At 40.0% G+C, this 16,657-nt stretch overlaps 1 protein-coding gene across 4 annotated transcripts in view; it reads left to right on the top strand.

Annotated features, from left to right (window-relative positions):
• Positions 1 to 16,657, top strand: part of csmd3b (CUB and Sushi multiple domains 3b) — a 927,060-nt gene that overhangs the window by 582,363 nt on the left and 328,040 nt on the right. For all 4 annotated transcript variants that reach the window (XM_069920534.1, XM_069920535.1, XM_069920537.1 and 1 more), the window contains 2 exons: positions 6,642 to 6,833; positions 15,027 to 15,165. In XM_069920534.1, coding sequence (XP_069776635.1) covers positions 6,642 to 6,833; positions 15,027 to 15,165 — 331 coding nt within the window. The remainder of the gene's footprint in view (positions 1 to 6,641; positions 6,834 to 15,026; positions 15,166 to 16,657) is intronic.

Here is a 16,657-nt window from a genome sequence, read left to right as displayed (position 1 = left end):
ATTTGCTTCTTTTAAAGGTTGGTGATTATAGATTTTTATGTTTGTTTAACGTGCATAATCTTTTTCCTTGTGGTATTTGGGTATGGGAGGACAGTGAGGGGGTGGGCGGGGGAAACTGGACTCTGAATGTAATATATCATTGCTGAGAAGGTTGTGCTGTTATTTTGGATTTGTGTGAGTCTCGGAAAATTTAAAAAAAAATGTTCAAAAATAAAGGAAGGAAATAAATTGTTTTAATTAATCCAGGTGTTAATAACCAGAGTACATAGATTTAAATGATTGTTAAAGTAATAATCTCGTATTCAAATATTATAATATTAGTGAAGCTTGAAATAGCAATTTGCTCAAACTTGTATGCATTGCTTAAAGTGTTCAGGAAAAGCATCTCTATACTTTCTTTCTTTCTTTGGCTTGGCTTCGCAGATGAAGATTAATGGAGGGGTATGTGCACGTCTGCTGCAGGCTTGTTGGTGACTGACAAGTCTGATGTGGGACAGGCAGGCACAGTTGCAGCGGTTGCAAGGGAAAATTGGTGGGTTGGGGTTGGGTGTTGGGTTTTTCCTCCTTTGTCTTTTGTCAGTGAGGTGGGCTCTGCAGTCTTCTTCAAAGGAGGTTGCTGCCCGCCGAACTGTGAGGTGCCAAGATGCACGGTTGGAGGCGATATCAGCCCACTGGCGGTGGTCAATATGGCAGGCACCAAGAGATTTCTTTAAGCAGTCCTTGTACCTCTTCTTTGGTGCGTCTCGGTGGCCAGTGGAGAGCTCGCCATAGAACACGATCTTGGGAAGGCGATGGTCCTCCATTCTGGAGACGTGACCCACCCAGCACAGTTGGGTCTTCAGCAGCATGGATTCGATGCTTGCGGACTCTGCCAGCTCGAGTACTTCGATGTTGGTGATGACGTCATTCCAATGAATGTTGAGGATGGAGCGGAGACAGCGCTGATGGAAGCATTCTAGAACCTCTATACATTACTGCACTAAATCCCCACCACTTCCTGAATTCTTGCCATTTAATATTGCATTTATCAGCTGAGCACTGACTGCAATTCTGGGTTTTTTCCCCCCATTTTTATTATCTGGGCATCACTGGCAAAACAAACACACACTTTTTTCTCCATCCGTACCTGCCATTGACAAGGTGGTGGTGAGCTGCCTTCTTGAAATGCTGCTGCTCTTTTAGTGGGTGTAGTGCCACAATGCTATTGGTAGAGCATTCCAACAGATAGACGCATCAGTGACGAAGGACCAAATCAGGATGGGAACCTGCTATTCACTTGCTCCTGCTGCCTTCCTTTTTTTGATGATAGAGGTTATGTGTTTGTCAGGTGCTTTTTGAGTTGCTTGACTAGATGATCCAGGTTTGCAGTTATTGGGTGTTGCTGGGATTAATTTTTTCCATTGGTAGATTAGGTAAAAAAAAACCACTAATTCAATAATCACAGGCTTCTTGTACCAATCCGAGAATTGTAAAAGCTGTTTCAATTAAAGTTGGATTTTTAAAATTCTTGTACTTCAGCAGTGAGGCATATAGTTTGTGACTTACTGGAAAAGGAAGTCGATTATAACTGCTCAAAGGAAAAATATACTCATATTATAAATCCTGGCTCTATTGAAGAAAGCTATCTGTGCATCCAGGATAACTCAGATCCTTTTTGAAAAGTGTTTAAAACAAATAGCTGGATGAAATATAATGCAGAGGGTGTGTAGAATTCCTCTGAGGTGAGATTGTGCAGTCCTGTTTCATTAAAATTATGGTACAACACCCTTATCATTTTGCTGTTGAAAAAGATAATTAGTTTGACTGAGAACTCACAAGTAATTTTTTTTTAAGTTATTCAAGTTTGGATGAATGATCAATATTTGCACCAACAATTTCACACGATTTTTTTTTCCCCCAGTGGGTATTCAGTAAATCAATGTAAGTGCTTGAAAGTGGAAGTTTATGCTTTTTCCCAACGTTTCCAATGGCATTCAGCCTCAGTTACCAGAACATTTTTTTTTTCCCATAGGCATTACTTCATGTATACTTAATGGTTTAAACCATAATCTTCTGCTGGGCAGTAGGAGTCACACTTTTGCTGGAAAATCACAAAAATATGAAACCCCCGAGTTATTCTAAAAGTTGGGCTTCATTTCTCACATTCTCGAAACTGAAGGTAATTAAAATTTGTCAAAGGAGAAGACGAGCAGCCTTCAGCCAAATAGCTGCTTAAAATTTGTAGAGGTGAACTGTGAACAGTGGAACTGTGCATAGCAAGTGACTTAGAAACAACTTTATGACAAACTGCGCAATGACATGACAAAAGAAGGAGCAGAGATATTTTTTTTTCCTGCCTGCAATGTAAAGGTTATCCAAGCCCAGATGCAATGACTACAACTCCAGTTTTCACTCTACTTTTATTCACAATGCTCATCCAAAGTCCAAACATAAAGGCCAACAGAATATATAACTAAATGCATTGAATATGTACATCTCAAGCCATGGACTACCCAGACAGAAGAAGGGAGACAGCAAAGCTTCAGTGCCAGATGCTTTCTATACTAAATTTGACCACCAAAACAAGGAATAACCTGTGCATTCCCATTCCCCTTGATGATCCTCTCCTGTGCATATCCAATGTTGATGTGCGGGCTGCCTTCAGGAGAGGGGATAAGAGGAAAGGATCCACTCCGGACAGAATATCTCACTGATTATTTAAAAGCCTGTGCTGATCAACTTGCTAATGTATTCACAATTATCTTCAAGATCTCACTCCCTCTGGGCATGCTACCAACCTATTTCAAACTGGGCTCAATCATCATGTCAATGCCCAAGAAGCCTAAATGGCTACTGAGCAGTGGCACTTACATCCACAGTGATGATGCTTTGAGAGCCTCCTATTAGAGTGGAGAGATTGATCCATTCCAATTTGCCAACTGCAGAAACAGTATCTCAGTGGCTCTACACAAAGCCCTGAAACACCTGGACAGCAAAGAGCATACATCAGGATGCTCTTTATTGACTACAGTTCAGCATTCAGCACCATCATCCCCTCAAAGCCGATCAGCAAACTCCAAGACCTGGGCCTCAATATCCCATTGTGTAATTTGATACTAGATTTCCTCACCTCGAGGCCCTAATCAGTGAGGATTGGTAAGAACATCTCCTCCAAAATCTTCATCCATACTAGAGCACTATGGGACTTTTTACTTAGCCCACTGCTCTACTCACTGTTTCATCTTGTATTCGTATGTGTGAGATCATAAGAAAACACATGGATGGAGGAAAATGTTCTTATTGATAAAGTTATTGTAAACAGTACCATGAGGCAGGCCATGAGGCTGCAAGCCTCCATTACAGATCCAACATGCTGTGTAACTCCTTCTCTGTGTTAGCCCCTGGTGACAGCCAAGCATAATCAAACAGTAAGGCATTGCTAACACTAAGAACTTAGATTTTCAATATTATCTATATTGTTAACATTTTTTAAACTTGTTTTGTGTGTTTGATGACTTTTCAGCTGTATATTCAGGTTGTTCAACAATATCTGTCTTTCCATCAACTGTGGCAGGTACCATTTGAAGGTCTTGATGATTTCTTCACAGAACAGCACCTTCATCTGTCTAAATGGTGTATGATCTTGGTTGGACTTCACTAAGACAGTTCCCTTCTGAGTCCATAAGTTTGTTTTGTCTTTTAGCCTTACTTGGTCACCAGTGCAGAGTTCCAGTAGGTTTTCTGTTCCTCTATCAAAGTAATACTTTTGTTTTTTCTGTTGTTCTTTGAATTTCCTCACTTTCTCCCTCTCTTTTGTTTTTAGGAGGTTCTCCTGAATGGGTAGGTTTGATCTTAGCCTACGTCTCATAAGAAGTTGTGCTGGTGACATACCACAGTCAAAAGATACTAGCATGCTCTGGTAGAAGTCTGTACCTCTGTCTTTTGCCTTGTTCATCACTCTTTTCATTGACTGTACTGATTTTTCCACTAGACCATTGGACTGTGGAAAATGAGGACTTGGCATGGTGTATACAAATTCTGACTCTTTGGCAAACTCTCAGAACTTCAAATTGCAAGACTGGGGCCCATTGTCTGTGAAGATCTCGCTTGCCACGCCATGCCTGGAGAATATGGGTTTCATACTTGTTATTACAGCATCTGCAGTGGTGGTGTTCAATTTTCACACCTCTGAATACAGGGAGTAATAGTCTGTGACTACCAAATAGTCCTTCCCTTGACATTCAAATAGGTCAGCACCTACCTTCTGGTAAGGCCTGTATGGTGTTGGGTGTGGCTTTTGTGGTTCTGCAAGATTGCTTGCTTGATATTTCTGGCATATTGTACAGTTTGACACTTCATTTGTTATATCATTGTTGATTCTTGGCCAGTACATCATCTCTCGTGCTCTTTTCTGAAACTTTTCGATTCTGAGTGGATCCTTTTTAGCATCTCTTTTCTCAGACTCTTTGGGATTAGGATTCTGCTTCCTTTGTAAATTACGTCTTCAACCATTGGTCATTCATCCCTGCAGTTCCAGTACTCTGCAATGTTATGTGAGCAGTCCTGCTTCATGTTGGGCCATCCGTCCAAGATGTTTTTTCTCAGTTGTCTCAGTGTTTCATCTTTGTTTGTCTCTGACTTTGAGCTCCATTTTTGATATGGGCAGTGCACTTGTGATCATGAAGGCATTCCCATCTTCATCCATTTTGGTGTTTGCGGGCAATAGCTCTAGACAACATATCTGCTGTTTACATTAGCTTAACCAGAGTGTACGTCACATTCAGTGCATAGCATTGCAGCCTAATTATCATTCTTTGTATTCTCAGTGGACATTCATTTAATGGCTTTTGGATCAATGCAATCAAGGCCTTATGGTCAGTCTCTATACTAATTGCTTGTCCTGACACAAACTGATGAAGTCTTTCACAGGTTTATGTGATGCTGAGCAGCTCCTTTTCAATTTGAGCGTATCGCGTCTCCACGTCTGTCTTTGAGCTTGATGCATATGCAATGGGTTGCCAGTAATCATATTTTTGTAGAAGAACTGGACCGAGCCCACTATGTGATGCATCTGATGATATCTTGATGGGTCTCGCTGGGTCGTAAAACCTCAGAACTGGTTCCTCTGTGAACAGTTTCTTTAGTTCGCTCTACGACTTTTTATGCTCGTGATTCCACTCCCATTCAATGTTCTTTTCTGTTTGTCTTCTCAATGGAGCCATCTTTTCTGAGAGGTTGGATATGAATTTACCCATATAGTTGACCATTCCGTTAAACCTCTAATCGTCCTTTTTGCATCGTGGCCTTGTCATGTTCCCAACAGCAGACATCTTTCTGGGATCTAGCCTGACAACACATGGATGAAGGAAAAGGTTATTTACTTTAAAGTTGATGTAAACAGCACCATGAGGCAGGCCATGAGGCTGCAAGTCTCCATTACAGATCCAGCATACTGTGTGTCTCCTGCTCTGTGTCAGTCCCTGGTGGCAGCCAAATATAATCAAACAGTAAGGCATTGCTAGTTGCCTTGCAACCATGATCACATAATACCTATGACTGTGTTTGGGTATGACAATAATGCCGTTTACAAATTTCCTCGATTCCATGGGAGTAGGTTGAATAAAAGGGTGATGAGTCAGTATACATAAGGGGGATTGAAAACTTGGCTAAATGGTGTACTAACAGCATCCTCGCACTTAATGTCACTAAAACCAACGAGCTGATTTTGGAACTTCAGGTAGAGAAAACCAGTGATCAGTGGGGAATCAGTGGTAGAAAGGGACAGCATGTTTAAATTTCTGGGTGTCACTATCTTGGATGTCCTTTTCTAGATCAAACACACTAACATCATTGTGAAGAAAGCATGTCAGCATCTCTACTTCCTCAGGAGTTTGTGGAGGTTTGGTATGACATCAGAAACCATAGAAAACTTCTATAGGTGTGTAGTGGAAAGTGTGATGACCAGCTGCATCATGGTCTTTATGGGAACATCAATACCACTGAGGGTAAATGTAGCACACCCAGCCCAGTACATCACAGGCAACTCTCTTCCCACCATTGAGATCATCTACATGGAACAATGTCGTCGAAAGCAGCAGCAATCAGCAAGTATCCACACCACCTAGGACATGCTCTGTTCTTATTGCAATAATCAGGAAAGAGGTTTTGATATCACAAGACTCACACCACCAGGTTCAGGAACAGCTGCTACCCCTCCACCATCAAACTCCTCAACAACAAACTCAGAGACTCATTTAAGGGCCCTTACTTTACACATTATTTACTACTGAATTTTTTTTTCTGCATTACATGGTCAGTTTGTTTACATTTCTCTTTTTTGTTTACATCTCTTTTTCTTGAGTACAGTTTATTTTGCACTACCAATAAGTAGAAATAACGCCTGACCCACAGAAAAAAAAAGAATCTCAAGGTCGTATGTGATCTCTCTGTACTCTGCCAATAAATCTGAACTTTGACTTTAAAGCAATAGACATCCCAGAACTGATCCTAACATTGATCACCATCTTTTTCACACAGAATTAAAATCCTATACCACCACTCTTGGTTTCCCATATTCTGTAATCAATTTTGGATCTAATTTGTCAGATTACCTTGCATCACATCAGTTCTTATGATTTTTCTGCATCCCTTTTAATCCCTAGGCTCTGTGGCAACAGCCTGCCGTGATCCTGGTGTACCTATGAATGGAAGTCGCAATGGAGATGGCAGAGATCCTGGAGATACCGTCATCTTCCAGTGTGAACCTGGCTACGAGCTTCAGGGTGAAGAGAAAATTACCTGCATTCAAGTTGAAAACCGATACTTCTGGCAGCCTAGTCCTCCTGTGTGCATTGGTATGTGATTTAAAATTCAGAATTACATGATATGATAATGAGATAATTGTCATACAAATTATTCTATGTATATCTGCACTGAAATTCTTGCTTACTGCAACCTAGCAGATAGTTTTAAAGTTACAATTCTAAGCTAATTGAATTAAATTAAATTAAAAGGCAACAAATACATCAGATAATTATAAATATTCACAGTAAGCCTCATGCAGAAATAACGGATGGTTGCAATCGTGCAGACAGTCATGTCGTGCTGTCAGAACAGTTTATGATTAATATATCAATGGGAGGTTCTTCAATCTATAAATACAACAGTAACAAGATTATAAATAAATACCACGTGAAACAAAAAGCAATCTGCTGGAAGAACTCAGTCAGTATATCGGCATCAGAGGAGAGAAGAAGGAATTTTCAACGTTTTGGGTTGAACTTTTCATCAGGGCTCAACCCGCTGAGTTCCTTCAGCAGATTATTTTTGCTTCAGATCTCAGCATCTGCAATCTCATGTGATTCCCGTTCTGAGAAGACTGTTTTCATTAATGTTCACGTTGGTTCTGGTTTGTTGCAGCATTCTCAATAATAATGACCAAATAGAGTAAAGCAGCAAGTCAACGTGTTTTAAGAATTGCACTCAATAAACAGCTTAGATCTCTGATTCATTGTATCTAGATCGATTAGTCATTGTCAATGTTAATTATTTAGACACCCAATACAAATAGTTAAAACACAAATTTAAATACCTTGCTGAACAGGTTAGCCATTAGTTTCCATCACACTTATTTGCAAGGATTTATATCCTTGGAGATGAAGGAATTTTGTAGTCTGCCTTGTTGGGAGATTTAGAAGAGTTGTTGTTGCAGATTGCATAGAACATAGAATATTACAGCACAATACAGGCTCTTCAACCCTTGATGTTGTGCCAACACATATATACCTTAAAAAACGTACTAAACCCACCCGTCCTTGTAACCCTCTATTTTTCTTTCATCCATGTGCCTGTCTACGAGACTCTTAAATGCCCCCTATGTTTTGGCCTCCACCACCATCCCTTGCAAGGCATTCCAGAGACCCACAACTATGTGTGTTTTTTAAAAAAAAAACTTTCCCCTGATGTCTCCCCTAAACTTCCTTCCTTAACTTTGTACAAATGTCCTCTGGTGTTTGCTATTCCTGCCCAGGGAAACAGGTTCTGACTGTCTGTCCTATCTATTCCTCTCATAATTTTGTAGACCTTTCTGAAGTCTTCTCTCATCTTTCTACACTCCAAAGAGAAAAGTCCCAGCTCTGCTAACCTTACCTCGTAAGACTTGTTTTCCAATCCAGGCAACATCCAGGGAACATCTCCTCTGCACCCTCTCCATAGCTTCCACATCTTTCCTATAATGAGGTGATCAGAACAGAACACAATACTGTAAGTGTGGTTTTACCAGACATTTGTAGAGTTGCAACTTGACCTCTCTACTCCTGAATTCAATCCCCCTATTAATGAACTCAGCATCCCATAGACCTTTTAAACTATCCTATCAATGTGCAGTGACTTTGATGGATGTATGGATTGGACCCCAAGGACCCTCTTCATCCTAACTCTTAAGTAACTGACTATTAACCCTATACTCAGCCTTCTGGTTTGTCCTTCCAAAGTGCATCACCAGATTGAGCATCATCTCCAAACTCTACATTCTGTCAATATCGTCTTGTAACCTTCGACAACCTTCAGCTCCATCTACAACTCCTCCAATCTTCATGTCATCCGCAAACTTACTGACTCATCCTCTTCATCCAGGATCCTCTTCATCCAGGTCATTTATAAAAATCACAAAGAGCAGGGGTCCCAGAACAAATCCTTGTGGCACTCCAATAGTCACCGACCACCAGGCAGAATATTTTCCTTCCAATACTACTCTCTGCTTTCTACCTGCAAGCTAATTTTTTAATCCACACAGTTAAGGTTCCACTGATCCCATGCCTCATGACTTTCTGGATGAGTCTCTCATGGGGGACCTTGTCAAATGCCTTGCTAAAATCTATGTAGACCACTTCTACCAACCTACCCTCATCGGTTTCTTTTGTTACCTCCTCAAAAAACTCAAGTAGACTTGTGAGGCAAAACCTTCCCTTCACAAAGACAGGTGACTATCTTTGAGTTGACTGTACTTCTCCAAATACTCATAAACCCTATCCTTAAGGATTCTCTCCAATAGTTTGCACATCACTGACAGAAGACTCACCTGTCAAGAATACCCAGGATTCCCCCATTACCTTTAAAAATAAGGAGACTACATTTGGCATTGCCCAATCCTCTGGCATCTCCCCTGCAGTCAAACATCAAAGCCCCAGCTATCTCCTCTCTCACTTCGCACAGCAACCTTGGTAAATCATGTACAGTCCCGGGGACTTAACAATCTTGATGTTTTTAATAAGATCAAACACTTCCTCTCCCTTAATCTCCACATTGACCAGCACATAGACCTGTTCTATTCTGACCTCACCCTGATGTAGGTCTTTTTCTCATGCGAATACAGACACAAAGTATTAATTTAGGACCTCCCCAACCTCCTCTTCCTGCTGACATGTTGTCTCCTTTATCCTATAGTTGCCCCACCTTCATTCTCATGGCTACTTCTCATGAGTTTCCTGTTTTCTGCTTCCTAAATCTAACATATGAACAATAGTTTCCAATTTACTCTCGCTTGTTCCTTCATAATTAGCCCTTCCCTATTTAAGCACTTTCCCATTTTTTATCCTCTTCCATAGCTATGCTGAAACAAAGGGAGTTGCGGTCACTCTCACTAAAATGCTCCCCCAACGAGATGTCTGCCTTTGGGTTCATTACCCAGAACTAGATCCAGTATTGCCTTCCTCTATCGGCTGGTCCACGTACTGTGTCAGGAATTTTTCTAGTATAAACCTGAAAAATTCAACCCCATTTATCCCTCTTGCAGGCAGGAGGTGCCAGTCAATATTAGGGAAGTTGAAATCACCCATAACTACAACCATGCATTTCCTGCACATTCCAAAATATGCCTGCTGATTAGCTCCTCACTGTCATGGAGGCTGTCTGGGGGCCCAGAAACTACCTTTATGTTTTATCCCTACCTGTCCTTCCTCACCAACTCAAAGCGCATAGCATCATACTTTTGTCCTACTACGCTAATCTCTCCACTCCCCTGCCAAACTATTTTAAACCCGACCCAACAGACCTAGTAAACCTTCCCACCAAGATATTGGCCCCTTTCCAGTTCAGGTAGAGCCCATCCTTTTTTGCACAGGTCAGATCTTCTCCACAAGAGATCCCAATGATCCAGAAATATGAACCCCTGCCCCCTGCACCAACTCTTCAGCATTCATCTGCAACAATTTCCTGTTCCTGTCCTCTCTGATACATGACACAGGCAGCAATCATGAGATTACCACTCTTAAGGTCTGCTTTTTAACTTTTTTCCCAACTCCCTATATTCTCTCTTCAGGACCACATCCCTACTCCTATCTATCTCATTGATCCCCATATGGACCAAGACATCTGGCTGCTCACCCTCCTATTCCAAAATGCTAAGAATTTGATCAGAGATATCCCAAACCCTGGCACCAGGGAGACAAGATACCATCCAAGAATCTTGATCGTGTTCACCAAACCTCCTATCTTCTCTCCTAACCAATGAATCCCCAATTACTATAGCTTTCCTCTTCTCCCCCTTCTCTTCTGAGCTGAGGGGCCAGCCTCTGTGCCAGAGACATGACTACCATAACTGGTCCCTAGTAGTTTGTTCACCCAGTAGTATCCAAAATAGTATACTTGTTGTTAAGTGGAATGACCACAGGAGTGCTCTGCATTCTGTCTCTTCCTCTTCCATCTCCTAACAGTCACCCAGTTACCTGTCTCCTGACTTTTAGGGGTGACTATCTCCCTGAAGCTCCTCTCTACTGCCTCTGCCTCTGCATCCCAAATGATCCCCAGTTCATCCAGTTCCTTAACATGGTCTCCCAGGAGCTGCAGCTGGATGCACCTCTTGCAAGTGTAGCCATCAGAGACAATTGTGCTGTCCCAGATTTCCCACACATTTCAATCAGAAATGCCCCAGCTGCTGTCTCATTAACCTTTCCTAATTTAACTTCAAAGATCTTACATTATTGGAATCACGCTCATCTCCACCTCCACTCACACACTGATCGCTCTGCCAAGCTATGCCTTTTTATTTTTCACTACTCCTTATCAATTATTCTGCTCACCAACCACCTTTCTGCTCTAACCCATAACTTCCTTTTTAAAGGCACTCACCTCCAGCTGGCTCCCAAAGATCCCAGGTCTCTCAATTCTCATGCTCATCCTCTATCAATAAGAATCTGAGCTTTTCAATTCTTGCCTCCAACTACTTGAGTCACCTGACCTCAATTGCCCAATACTGTATGTCAATTATTTTTCCAGCGCTGTTCCATGGTACTCATCCTGGAGTGAAGCGGGTGGGGAGTCCTCAAAGATGGCAATTCTTACATTCTGGAACCCAATGAGGGGGAACCATTGTAGATTTGTATTAAATAATGAATGAAACATCATGTCTCCATGTGCAGTGTATTTCTAAACCTAGAATACAAAACAGATTGTTGATGAGGATGGAATAGAACCTCCTCTATGCTCCAAACGTTGGAGTGAAGATTTAAAGAGGAAATGTAAGATTATCCTCACAGTGGACCCAACAAGCTCAATCACAGAGAACAAAGAAAAGAAGACTCAAAATGGTGGAGGCACAGTTTGAAAAGTTTGTGGACTCGGAAGAAAATTGGTATGATTATGTCGAAAGATTTGATCATCACTGTTTTTCCCATAATATTAGGTATCAAAGGATTCCACCAATACTTATATGGTAGTAAGTTTACCTTAGTAATAGACAACACACCACTGAGCTTCATTCTGGGCCATAAAATGCCGATGAGCATCCAAACAAAAGAGTGGGGGATGGAAAGGTAGAAAATAATAGGTGGAGAAAGGAGGGAGTGGACAGCAGCAATGAGGGGTGGGGGGATGGGGATGGCTGGGCTGTGTGGGTGAAAGAACTGGAATGATAGGAAAATGGAGGAGGGGAAAGTAAAGCCAAGCAGGTTTAATGGAAAGCAGTGAAGTCAATGTTCATGCCATGTGGCTGGAGAGTGCCCAGATGGAAAATAAGATGGTGTTCCTCCAATTAGCAGGTGGTCAGGGTTGGACAGTACATCAGGCCATGGACAAATGTAGCGCAGGAGTGTGACCCACAATTGAAATGGTTGGTCTCTGGAGGTCGTTGTGGTTGCAAACTCCCAGTGAGAGGTGTTATTCTTAAAAAAAGCTAAATCCCTTTTCTTAATCTATACTGGTGGGAATTGAAGTATGGAAACGTCACATCAACCAGTTGAGAGCAGTGGATGATCCTATAGCCATACCCACTGCTCACGATCATGATGAGATTCCCTGGGCTTATTTCAGTGTCAACATTCCAGAAGTATCTTCGAGAAGTGAAGCCCCCTTCTTAACTGAGCTGTCCTACGACTCAGGAGAGCAGTCCTGCTCTACGGCCTGTTCAACAACACAAAGTCCGAATGGGGTTCGTCAAAGACAAAGTTCACAGTCCTTGCTACCAACCAAGGTGCTACCCCAAAAGGCAAAGAGTCCAGAGAAGTTGCAAGTATCCCGATGGATTCTACCTCTGAGACGATCAAAAAGGGAAAAATGTGCAGTAACTTGGCAGTTTATCATTTCATACTTGCGTTATAGTGTAATTGTAATCTTCACCATTAGTATTGGGCACCATGTGGTTATTGTAGTTTACTATAAGTGCTGCCCATATGTTATTTTCACAAAGCATTTATTTTTTGGGGAGAGGGAGAAGAGTGTTATGTATATATGCCTGGATGCATATAACGTTATCACGCTTGGCATGATGGCATCGACACTCTTATATTCTGTGTACTGTGTATTAAAAATGAATGAAGCATTACGTCTCCATGTGCAGTGTATTTCTAAGCCTAGAATACATAACAATTTGTACAGCAGTCAACAATATTTTGGTTCCCTGTTGTAATTGAGGGCTGTTAAAGATTACACTGGAGGTCAAATTCTGGAATTTCTTTTGTTTGGACATGAATAATCATTCTCATAACTGAGTCTGATGTTTTTTGAATGAATAAGTAGGATTTGAATCAGGTCGAGGTACTGGTTCATTTTGTTCTGATTTAAAGACACAGTCACTACTTGGGTATCTGACCTGAAATTAATATCATGTGCCTTGTGCCAGTCAGTAACACATATGCTTAAAGAATAAGATCATTGGTTTAGAGAACCTTGAGTATATTTGGGGAAGATCTTCTTTGCAAGTGTTAAAAAAACAATGGCAATCCCAAATGTCTCTTCATCCACATTGAATTGAAAAGGCACAATATTATGCACACACCATCATCTTAGATAGTTTCAGAAGCCTTGTACTTCAGACTGCTCTGCCAACCCTGAGAAAATGCACAAACATGCCTAAAAATCTGGCCTAAAATGAATTCATGGATGAATTAGGATTAGAAGAATTTGGTTCAATGCAAAACATTGCTTCAAGAGACAGTTTGAGGATCATGATAAAGTATCAGAATTCTCCCAGAGTTGTGGTCAACAGATTTATCAGCTGTCCTTGTCCACTGGTTCTGAACACAGAAACTTTGGAATAAGAATAAATAGGTCAGGTTGCGGTTCTTTAACAATTTAAAATACCTTGGCATTGCTGCCCTCAGTCATTTATTTCAACTGATTTGCTCCCATTACAGTTTCAGTGCTTTCTCAGAACCAGTTAATGAGCTTTCATAGTTCTTCATAACAGCTGAGCTTTAAATGGTGGGTTTATTAAGATCCACTTAGTGCCTAATATTATCCGATTTCTCCGCTATTAAGTTAAGATATTTTCTTCCTTAAAGATGGTTCATGATGGTTGTTGTTTTTGGTTATTCCATTTTAACTCTCAGCATTACATTAGACTGCTTAACTTCTTCTGTCGTTCATTTCTGAAGGAAAATGCCAGAATTAGTCATGTCACATTTAAATTTTTTGTAATATTTAATGTGAAGATTGAAGGTAAAAATGTACCATCGACATTTAAAATGACATGAGTATTAGGCAGCCCAGTTGATTGTTTGATTCTCACTGTTATTAGTTTAGAACTTTCACACTTCCAGGTGAAATAATTGAAACTGATTTATTTAAGTAAAGTTTTCCAAGAGTAGGAGAATCCAAAACTTGAGGAGTTGCCAGAGGAGATAAGGAAGATATAATTTCAAACTATAAAAGATATTTAAATGGGATATGGGCCAACGCAGACAAATGAGACTATTCAGGTAGGCAACTTGGGCAGCATGGACATGTTGGGCCAAAGTGCCTATTTCCATTGGAAATTGCACAGCAGCAGACACTTTCTTCCCTCAGCTATCAGGCTTTTGAATGAACCTCATTGTTCTCTTGTTATGTACAGTTTTTTTTACACTGTCAAACTCTACACTTCTATTTTGGGAGGTTGTATATATTGTTAAAGTTGATTTGTTTAGATTACCCAGAAGGACCTATCTCACTCTACCAGATGTAACATGACAATAAACAAACTTGAACTTCTACTTTACTGTATCTTACTTGGTTTGGCAGAGCAACTAGGTCTGTTTGATTTTGTCACTGGCTTGTAGAACACAGCTTGCTTTTTACAACAGGTAACATCTATGAATAATATGTTTCCAAGTTCAAAATGTGAACCTCCAGGTGCACTTTTTATCTAATTCAACACTCACACAGAACATCAGAATGCCTCGATGCAGAAGGAAGTTATAAAGCGCATTGAGCAAAATCGAATGAGTCCCTACAGTAACTAGATAAAATACAGTATCTTTTATTGGACCAGGATGATTGGCTAGAATGGAAATTCATGTAAATAATGCAGCACACACAAAAATAATTATTAGACAAAGAATAATCTTTATTGCTTATGAAGCACACAGAATGTTCTTTCTTGGCATCGGAGAAAGTAATCTTTAAATGTTTCTGCTAATCTAGTGTTCCTGGAGTACTGAATGGTGCTGACGTTAAGTTCATAAAGAATCAAATGGAGAAACAAAATGTTTGCCTCAGAAAAAATATAAGCAAATTATTTGTGCATATGTATATAAAGATACTTTAGTATTATTTATATTGATTTTATTCTTCAGCACCATGTGGGGGCAACCTGACCAGTTCTTCAGGATTTATTCTTTCACCAAACTACCCACATCCGTATCCACATGGCAAGGAGTGTGACTGGACCATTATTGTTAACAACGACTACATCATATCTTTGACATTCATTAGGTAAATATCTGTCCCTTTTTACTTTATTACTGTTAAATATCGACTGTAAGTTCAGCCAAACTTTGATCATGGAAGGCAGAAATATTTGAGGTTCACGCACAAGGGAAGTGCAATTAGCAAGAGAGACATTGTTTCTAGGTTATTATTGATAACAAATAAATGTTTGTTGTGGCATGATAAAATTGAGTAAGAATATAATTCCTTTCCAAACAAATTGTCTGTCAGCATTCAGTTACTCAGTTCAAGTATGAAGAAATATCTTTTTTTGGAAGTATAAGCCCAGAAAAATCAAGATGAACATTTTGAGAATTATGCTAAATAATGTGCTGTCTTGATTCAGTGAACATGGGTTAAAATGTAAGGAAGACAATCTAAAAAATGGATTGGCTTTAATGTGGTCTGGAGAACATTCCTCTTGATAAACCATAAATTCTCATTTACACGTCATCTGGTCCCAACTATTATTTTCACCAGAGATCTACACAGTGTCCACAGTGGCTTTTTTTTTCACTTAGTTGTTTAATGATGAGCGGAAACAAAGAGAGAAGAGCTCGTCATGAGAATTCAGAATTCATCTCTTCATATTATTGAAATAAATCAAATTTGTTTTTATCGTAAAATATAAATCGTTTGATTTTGTTTCATTTGTTTTTATGCCTCTTCCTGTGTTACTTTTGATAAATGTTGCATGTGGGATGCTTTGAGGAATGTGAAAATTTTCATGGATTATTTTCATGTTGTCTGCTGAGGAATCTCATTTCCCAATCATCTCCCAGAGACTGTTTAATTGAGGCCAGGAATTAATATGTACACTAACAAATTCCACTACTGTTTAGGTATTTTTAAGTTGATTTGTTGACTGTCATCAATGTTTGAATGATTAATGCATCTGTTTAGATGAGATTTTATGCTGAATAAATGGCTTCCACACATAGCAGTTATTTTAATGCAGTGATATTGAAAATGTGGAAGCTAATATCTAACAAGTGAGATTTGCAAGTAGCAATGTTCACTCCAAATAAATCCTACTTTCAGAGCACATAGATATAATATTATTTCATTGGATCTTATTGAGTAGAGTTGATGTATAACAAAGATCAGTGTGGGTTTACAGTTGTTTGTTCTCTATAATCAACGTCTTGGATGATGCCAAAATTGGTGGTATAGTGGCCAGTGAAGAAGGCTATCCAAGATAGAAATAGAATCTAGATGATCTTGGAAAGTGGGCCAAGGAATAGCAGGTGAAATTTAACTTAGTCAATTGTATAGTGTTGCTCATTGATGGGTTAAACTGGGCAGTACTTGCACAATGAATAATAGGGCTCCTAAGAGTTTAGTCAAATAGAGGGACTAAGAGGTACAGATACATAATTCCATGTAAATGGAGGCATAGAGAAGGTGGAGAAGGTATTTGGCATCCTTTTCCTTCATTGGTCATGGCATTGTAGGCAGCAGCAGGGATTTCATGTTACAATAGTTCAAGACATTGATG

This window comes from Narcine bancroftii, chromosome 2 (assembly GCF_036971445.1).
Source record: "Narcine bancroftii isolate sNarBan1 chromosome 2, sNarBan1.hap1, whole genome shotgun sequence".
NCBI classification, from domain to species: domain Eukaryota; kingdom Metazoa; phylum Chordata; class Chondrichthyes; order Torpediniformes; family Narcinidae; genus Narcine; species Narcine bancroftii.
This window is presented reverse-complemented; position numbering and strand designations above follow the sequence as displayed.